At 40.1% G+C, this 9572-nt stretch overlaps 1 protein-coding gene across 1 annotated transcript; it reads right to left on the minus strand.

The window, feature by feature from the left end:
• Window positions 1-8395: 8395 nt before the first annotated feature.
• Window positions 8396-9369, minus strand: LOC138908813 (protein SOMBRERO-like). Its single transcript, XM_070199439.1, has one exon. The coding sequence runs from the start codon at window positions 9170-9172 to the stop codon at window positions 8486-8488; it is 687 nt and encodes a 228-aa protein (XP_070055540.1). The 5' UTR covers window positions 9173-9369; the 3' UTR covers window positions 8396-8485.
• Between the last annotated feature and the right edge of the window lie 203 nt (window positions 9370-9572).

Here is a 9572-nt window from a genome sequence, read left to right on the forward strand (position 1 = left end):
TATATATATATATATATATATATAAAGCTCTTTTTCCCTTCGACATTTTTTAATCTTATTTCCTTTCGCTCTTTTCTTTATGATCGCAAAGATATTGAATGCCTTAGCACGTAATAATTAGGTCTTGTTCGGAGGTTCGAACATGCCTTATTCTCGATATTATTTTGCTTAAACCTTGTGGGGGACTTGGTATGACCGGAAGCTTTTCCCCAAAGTACTTAGAATATTTTAGATTATAATTTGCCGAGGATAGCCTTTTGAACCGGTTTAGAAACTTTGAAGGTCTGATGTTTTGGTTACAGCTCTCGGACATTTTCGAGCCGTTCTAGGATGCTGTAGCCTTTCTAGTTGAGGTGTTGCCTAGTGGTCTTGTTACCCCAAGTCATCCGGGATTACCCAAGACAACCATCCCCGAATGGGGATGGCGTAGCCTTTAGAGTTCGGGCACTGCCTAATAAGCTTTGTGCCCCCGGGTTTCTATATCCCGGGCCGTACGAACCTGCCTTGGGCGGCAGTCCCCGAGCGAGGTGGCCCTTGGGCTTGATGTCTTTAGGGGACCAAATGTAATAAATAAAAAGAATTTTTAAGGGACAAAATATTTATCCGCAAGGTAAAAACTTCCTTTTATTTATGTGCGTAATATACAAGGTTACACATGTGTACCAGCTTTGTGCTAAGGATCAGGCAATCTATGTTGAGCATGGTTCATTTGATTGTTTGGCCCTTACAGTGAATCCTATCAATTGAGCCTAGAATATTCGAGTACTAAGTTTATTTCCTTGCTAAAATCATTATCCGAGGGTGATGCCCCCTAGTGTTCGAGGCCGATCATAGAGAAGCCTCGGATACTATTAATGTGATCCTTGACACCGGTGCATAACCTATCTTCGATTCTGAGTTAGCACGATCTACTGTTGCCTCGTTAAAAACCTTACCAAAAATTCCATTTGGGACAAAACCGGTTCAAGGGAAAAAGAGTGCAACGCATGCTTTTAGGACTAAAAATTGTATCATTCTTTGGAGGTCACCTGCGAGTGTTAGTCCAAAATGTAAATAAAAGAAAATGAATGGGCCCGTACCTCAGCAGTAGTATCATTTCAAGTGATTTATGTTCCAGTTGTTCGATAATCGCTCACCGTTCATTGCTCCGAGTTTGTATGATCCCTTTTCAGTGATCTCGATAATTTGATACGGACCTTCCCAGTTTGGCCCCAGCTTCCCTTCGCTCGGGTTCCGGGTGCTTAGAGTGACCTTCCTTAACACTAAGTCCCTGACATTGAAGTTTCGAAGGTTTTCTCTTCGATTGTAATACCTCTTGATCCGTTCTTTTTGGGTAGCCATCTGGACGAGGGCGGTTTCGCGCCTTTCATCTAATAGTTCCAAGCTCGTATTCATGGCCTCGTCATTTGACTCTTCGGTTGCATATCGGAACCTGAAACTCGGTTCTCCCACTTCGACCGGTATTATAGCTTTGGCGCCGTAAACAAACGAGAACGGTGTGGCCCCGGTACTAGACTTTGAGGTCATATGGTATGCCCATAGGACTTCGGGAAAGATTTCTTTCCATTTTCTTTTGGCGTCAATCAATCGCTCTAAGGTTTTGGAGTATGGTTTTGTTCGTGGACTTCGCTTGCCCGTTCCCACTAGGGTGATAGGATCCTTTTGATCTTATTGTCTTCGAAAAACTTGATTACTTTACTGCCGATGAACTGCTTCCCATTGTCGCACACGATCTCGACTGGCATATTATGTGGTCCCAGATGAAATTAATGACTTACCTTTCCCCGACTTTCTCAAATTCCTGGGCTTCAACCCATTTAGAAAAATAGTCAGTCATAAACAATATAAATTGATCATGCGATCGATGTTGGGCAAAGGGAAAGAGTCTTTGGGCATGCCTTATTCAAATCTTTTTAGTCCACACATATTCTTAATTTATTCCCCTTTTTAGGGACTACACTACGTTTGCTAACCAATTCGGGTACTTAACTTCCCGGATGGACCCAATTTTAAGGAGTTTAGATACATCGTCCTTGATGAACGTATGCTTGACCTCGGACTGGGGTCTCCTCTTCTGCTTGACCGGATGGAACTTTGGGTCCAGGCTCAGCTTGTGATTGGTTATTTCCAGTGGGATCCCTGCCATATCAAGGTGGGACCAAGCAAAAAAATCTATCTTAGCCATGAGTAATTGAATGAGTTTTTTCTTGAACTCGGGACTCAATCTCGTGCCCAGGTATACCTTTCGATCGGGTGAGTGCTCGATCAGTATGACTTGCTCTAGTTCCTCGATTGTCGATTTGGTAGCATCGGAATCGTCAGGGGCTATAAAGGACCTGGGAATCCCGTAATCGTCATCTTCATCGTTCCCCTGCTTCCCTGGTTGGGTCAGGGTCGATGTAGGTAATTTCTATTTGGCTTCTTGCTTGGCGGCCGAACACAGACCTTTTGTCATTGTAAGTGTGGATAACGAAACCAACTCGTCGACCGCGAACATCTCCTTCACAGCCGGTTGTTCTCCGTAAACTATTTTTATCCCTCCCGGCATTAGGAATTTCATCACTTGGTGCAGAGTCGAGGGTATCGCCCTCATGTTGTGGATCCATGGCCTTCCGAGCAGAGTGTTGTACCTCATGTCTCCTTCAATTACATAGAACTTGACTTCCTGAATGGTCCCTGCGACGTTCATCGGTAATGTTATCTCCCCTTTAGTGGTCTCACATGCCATGTTGAATCCGTTTAGAACCCGGATTGCAGGCACGATCCGATCTTGTTGACCGAGCTGTTCCACGACCCTCGATCTGATGATGTTGGCCGAGCTACCTAGATGAGTTAACACATGCTTAACTCGAGATTTATTTATGAGTACAGATATTACCAGTGCATCGTTGTGGGGCTGCACGATCCCTTCAGCGTCCTCGTCGTTGAAAGACAAGGTTCCTTCCGGCACGTAATCCCGAGTCCATTTTTCCCTTGTAATGTAATTTTTGGTGCGCTTCAGCATCGGCTCCTGGGGAACGTCGACCTCGCAAATGATCATGTTAATGACGTGCTAAGGTTCGTTCTGCTCGATTTGTTTATTAGAATATCTATTCCTGAAATGATTCTTGGCTCGACCGCTCAGGTACTCTTAGAGATGTCCGTTATTGAATAATCAGGCTACTTCCTCTCTCAATTGTTGGTAGTCCTCTGTTCTGTGGCCGTGAGTGCCATGATATTTGCAAATTAGGTTAGGATCCATTTGGGCTGGATCGGACTGTAGAGGTCAAAGCCACTTGGTGTCTCTGATGCGTCCAATTGTGGTCACAATGGCAGCAACATCGACAGTGATGTTGTACTCTGATAACCTCGGTGCTTCCTTAGGCCCGATGGGCCTGTCAAAACCGTTTTTGCTCATGAGTCCCCGATTATTTTGACTTTGATTGCTTCTCTTTTCATTCCTCGTAGGGTTCGTCCCGATCTGTTATTCCTGCGATCACTGATTTACGGCTGATATCGGTCCCTACTTGGCCTTGGTTCACGATCAATGTCTCTTTTGGGTCTGTCACTCACTCGGATAGGATAGACATACCCGGAAAGGGCCCCGAGCTGATCATCTTCAACTTTAATTTTTGACTGATATGGGTTATGCACATCGGCCCAAGTCATAAATGGATATTCAACCAGATTTTCCTTCAACTGCTGCAATGCTAATGATCTTCGAGTGTTGAGTCCTTGGGTGAAGGCCTGAATGGCCCAATCATCCGCGACCAGAGGTAGGTCCATCCGTTTAATTTGAAACCGGGACACGAATTCTCTAAGCATCTCATTATCCCTCTGTTTCACTTTGAAAAGGTCTGACTTCCTAGTCTCGACCTTGATAGCCTCGGTGTGTGCTTTTACGAAAGAATCTGCAAGCATAGCAAATGAGTCAATAGAGTTAGGAGGTAGGTTGTGATACCATATCATAGCTCCTTTTGACAAGGTCTCTTCGAATCTTTTCAGCAAGACAGATTTGACCTCGTCATCTTCTAAATCATTGCCCTTGATGGCACACGTGTATGAGGTCACATGTTCATTTAGGTCAGTTGTCCCGTTGTACTTAGCAATTTCAGGCATGCAAAACTTTTGAGGGATCGACTTTAGGGCCGCGCTCGGAGAGAAGAGTTTATGAACAAACTTCTTGGAGTCTAGGTGTTTCAATATCGGTCGCGCTCCTGGGATTTGATCGACCCTGGAGTTGTAAGTCTCCACCTTCTTGTCGTTGGCTTCAATTTTCTTTTCTCCAGTTTCCACATGCCTTTTCAATTCCTCGATCATCTTTATTATTTCAGGGTTGGTTCTGGGTTCAACTTCATTTGGCCTATCTCTGGCTGGTTCGTTTCCGTGAGTGTTTTTCCGGGATGACTCAGGTTCAACTCTACTGGGAGCGCGGCTTTAGTTCTGCAGTCGGGCTATCACTGCCTGCTGAGCCTGCAATATTTCGAAGATCACCTGCAAGCTGATCCCATCTCCTTCACTATCACAAACATTTTGAGCTACCGACCGGACTTCCCCCCCGGATGTTGTTCTCAGGATCGGTGGGCAAATTCGTGTTGATGGCCACATGTGAGCTGGTGTCGATCGGGATTCCGTTGGAATTGGCGGGGGGCACCTCGTTTCTGGGAACTATATTGTTGTTCTTACCATGGTGACCAGACTCAACATCTGTGTTTAGAGGGGTAGATTGGGAGTTCGACATTTTAACGCAGACTTGAAATCAAAGGCACTTCAAAGAGCAAGTGTAAATTATGGTGTGTTACAAAACTTTGTATCAAATCGCCGCTATTATCCTTAGCCCCACTGTGGGTGCCAAACTGTTTACCCTCAAATACAGATAACAAATAAATTTATAAGTGATTTTAAGGATACACAGATTAATTTGATACAAAACAATAAATTAAGTATAATTGAAGAAACAAAGTTAAATTAAATTCAAACCACACGAGTGAAATAGTTCTAGCCTTAGAGAAAGTCACCCTCGAGCCGGGCTCACCACGGTCAGCACCAATGAAAAGGAGCAAGAGCTAGTGACAGAGAGAATAATAATATATTGCTTTTGAATGCGTGTTACAATGTGTTTCATGAATTATCAGACCCCTTTATATAGTAGGGGAGTCCTACTTTAGGTACAACTTTATAAAAGGTAAACAATCTTTTGATTAACTCACTGCCGGTTCCTTATCGATACGTACCGAGATCCCTGTCGTGATATCCAACCGGTCACGGATATTTCAGCCTCCTGTTGGCTATGCTTGATTGTTCGACAATGTTCTTCGAAGTTGTTCGAGGCTACGACCGATTCCGGACTCATGACCTCGAAATTCTCGAGGGCAGGCGTCGTGCCCCCGGAAACTAACTCGGTGGGACCTTTGGCTCGATTTCGGTCCCTTGCCACCATGTCTCGAGCCTGGATTATCTTGTCGGAGGTCGGGATGTACCATGAGCTCGATCTCACCCGTATATAGGGCCTATGCAAAAAAGAAAGAAACTAACCACCTATTAAATTAGTCAGGTTATACTAATCTGCATTGACTAATTACATGTAACTCCACAGGTTCTCAAAGTTGTTTATATAAACGATGGGGTATTGGTTAATTTACGGAAAGTGGAGAATTGACTATAGCTTTAGGGAAAACAGAAAAAAGAAAACAAAAATAAGAGCGACGAATGAAAAAGGGATATTCATATCTCCACACCCGATTTATTCTTCCATCAGGAAACATTCAGTTATTATCACTTTATTCTTCCATAGCTTGCCCACTTGATTTGCTATAATTTCAACAAACAAAGTGCATTGGATATTAAAATTTATCCTTCAATTAAAGTAAGCTACAAAAATTTTCAGGAAACATCTGATTTCTACCGAATAAAGTAAGCTACAGTAAAACATCTGATTTCTCTTTGAATCAGAGATTGATCAGGCTTCATCATCAACTTTGCGTTACCGTTGGATTCTGGTCGACATTTTTTTCTTCTTTTCCAACGATATAAACATATAATTCCTTAAATTTCTAGATTGTTGTGAATTTTTGTTTTGGGGGGAATAACAGTTGGAGATATAAATCTAGTATTTGAAACTTCTCTGAAGGAACATATCCTTTCGTATAGATGAGTAACAGAACTTGTCCGAAACAATGCATCCCTTTGTATTCTACTAAGCGTATGATTTTTTAATAAGTAGGACAGTTAGGTTTTTTTAGAAGGGCAAATGTGTAATTTAACTTTTAAGTTAAAGGTTTCATGATATTAGATAGATAGATAGATAGATAAGTTAGAGTATATATATTACTGTAGGTAGGCCCGCTCTAAAGACAAAAACAAGAGCTCGTGAGATCAAAGAGATGACTCAAGGCAAGAAAACGTAGGTTTCGGAGTCATAAATTGTCAAATAATTAACATGTTGTCTAGAAAATATTTTCCTTGAAATATTGTTATTTTTATTGTATTCGGCAGAGAGCCACCCTATTTGAAGTGCTCTATTAAGGAAAAATTGAAAAGGTTATTTGGGCGCCAAATCACAGAAATTTTGATTAACTCTCGTAACAAAATGAGTAAAATCTTTAAGACTTTATTGACAATATATAGAGTATTAAAGAAAGGGAAAAAAATTACCGGTACATACACTTGACAAAATATTGACAATATCATAATTGCAACGCCTCTCGACACCTACAACCACAAAAAGATTCTGTGAGAACACAGGCAAAAACAAATCTAGATACGTGTGTTGCCACGGTTGGAAAGATAATATGAAGATTGAGTGAAATAATATATTAAATACTCAGGGCAAAACGTCAATTTTTCAAATATGAAATGTTGGCTAATTGAGAACTATTTGTAGGCATTACGTTTTTTTTCTCAAAAGTTCTTGACTGTTAATAAGAGATATAAAGGCTGGCTAATTGAGAGTTGTTTATACTGATCATAGAAACAGCACGACTTTTCATGTACAACTCCTACAAGAAAATCCAGACGATATATAATATTTGCAAACACACAAAGTTAAGGTATAACAAAGGAATTAATTTTTGGCTCTTCAGTCAAATAACAGTAATTCAAAACTCTGAGCCAGAGTCTGGTTGTTTGTGAAAAAAGGGATACGAATTAAAACATGGAAAGATGATAAATTATTTCCCTGCCACGACAAGGTATGTTTTCCCTCACAATTAGTGGTTGTGAGTTGTGACTATTCATGAAGCATGAAGCGCTGGTTGGGCTCTTGTAGGCATTTTTTTTGTTTTCTTTTTAGATTAGTAGAGTTTTAATTATTTAGAAGGGTAATTCTGTCATTTGACGTTTAACTTTAGGAATTCCCATTTTTATAATAATATAGATATATATATAGATAGATAGATAAGTTAGAGTATATCGATTTCTGTAGGTAGACCCTGCCTAAAGACAAAAACAAGAGCTCGAGAGATCAAAGAGATGGCTCAAGGCAAAAACAAAGTAAGTTTCAGAGTCATAAATTATCAAATCATTAACATGTTGTCTAGAAAATAATTTCCATGAAATATTGTTATTCTTATTGTATTTAGGAGAGAGCCACCCTATTTGAAGTACTCTATTAAGCAAAAATTGAAAAGGTTATTTGGGCGCCAAATCAAGGAATTTTGATTAACTCTAGTAACAAAATGAGTAAAATCTTTAAGACTAATTAGAAAAAAGATATATTTTTCAAGAATAACTCGGGACTTAAAGTTTAAACAACTAATTTGAAAGAAAAATAATGGAGTCGGGTTTGAGCTATGGGAATACGATGGTTGTTGCCTTGTTGGTATGGACAGCTTTACACCTAAAGTGAGATGTCATTGACGCGAATCTGAATTAGTCGAAAAGCCGGTAAAACATATCTTATACAAGGGAAAGGAAACTCCAACGTGTGCGGAAGAAAACCAAAAAGACATGGTCAAAAACCTCCGAAAGGCAAACGGAAAACATAATGATAAAGTGAAAACTTGGCATTGCTACATTTTTCTCTGTTTTTAGCCTTTATTGATTCTGAGGAAGATATATAGAAAAATTCTTTGGCAAAATGGACCCTTTATTTTGTCCATTTGCAGTATATATTGTACTCTAGTATCTAATTACTTGGCCAGGATTGAAACTTCGACCTCTAAAAATATATATATATCTGAGAAAACAAGACTACTGAAGTTGTATATATGTTTTCATTTAAGCGAGCTTTTGCTCTTCAACTAAAATATGAACCAAAAGAAATTACAAAGAGATTTGCACCCATAGTTGGTTAAGAACTAAGCAAGAGATTAGAACTGATATTGTCACCAATTATTAGGAACAATAATATTAACACCTTCCAATATTTCATTCATCTCTTCCCAGAATTCACTGTTGTTATTTGTCTGATAATCATTTTCGTAGCCTTGCTCCATCCCAGTCAAAGGTAGACCATATGCTTCTTGTTCCAAGGTAGTCGAAGTTGTATTTGCATCATCTGTATTAATCAACAATCATCTAGCTCATATCCTGCGTGCAACATTGTATTTTCAGTGAACTCATTGTGAATCTCATTCCCTTGACTAATTGTCGCCGGTTGCGTTGTGCAGTAGTTATCAGGTTCATGCAACATAGCTTCGATCATCTTGGCAACGTCTTGTTCCTCCATAGTTACCCCATAATTTTTCTCCGATCTTATATTCTTCTTGATTCGGCACACAACAATATCCTCCTTAGTAATATTGTTTTCTCTAAAGAAATCATCCCCGACGAAATATTCTTTCATCAGCCAAATTTTATTGTGCTCTCCTTCTTTACTACGACTAGTTTGAAACTTGTAACATCTTCTAAACCCAACCACAGTTCCCTTACCATTCTTGATAGGATCAATACCTTTTTGGCCTTTCCATGTCCCGTTGGCGCAAGTTCGACGTACCCTTGTATGTTCGCTCTTCTGCTTCTTCAACCGAGTAAAAAAATAGCGAACCTTCTCTTCGGGATGATCAGAAGTTCCAAATATCTCCCATGGTGATTGGTCTCCATAGATATCGGCAAGTTGGAAATTAGGGCATTCACTCGACAAAGGCTCGCCCTTTAGGAACCTTTTCAGAAAGTTGATCAACTCTGCTTCAGTTGGGTGAAACCGAACACCCATGATACACCCACGGCGTACAGGTAACGTCGACATCGGCATAGAGACAAGTAATTGCCGCAACACAGCAATCCCTTCAACAACGACGATCAAGAGTACTACTATTCTCTCAAGTTTGAAGACAAGAATTATGAAAGTAAACCCTAAACGAATGGCTTGGAAGCTAATTAACGTGAATGCTTAATGGACTATTTATAGATATCTGATCAGGTTAATTCCAGCAGAGAAAATTTAGGAAACAAATTTAAAGAGGGAAAAAAATGTTGATCTTGGGGGAAGGTTACGCGAGCTTGGGACTCAAGTTACTTCCTTTCGTAATTTTTACAATGCCCTAGTCTTACAACTTAACTAACTTAACAGATTTAAACAGGTGATATTAGTTTCCTTATTTTATTACGTTGCGTACAAGTTTTCTTTTGATTTTTATTTTTTTTACAATTTA

The sequence above is a fragment of the Nicotiana tomentosiformis genome, chromosome 3 (genome assembly GCF_000390325.3).
Source record: "Nicotiana tomentosiformis chromosome 3, ASM39032v3, whole genome shotgun sequence".
NCBI classification, from domain to species: Eukaryota; Viridiplantae; Streptophyta; class Magnoliopsida; order Solanales; family Solanaceae; genus Nicotiana; species Nicotiana tomentosiformis.

Coding starts and splice junctions, on each gene's coding strand:
- LOC138908813 (XM_070199439.1), bottom strand. CDS start 9,172: ATGCCGATGTCGACGTTACCTGTACGCCGTGGGTGTATCATGGGTGTT.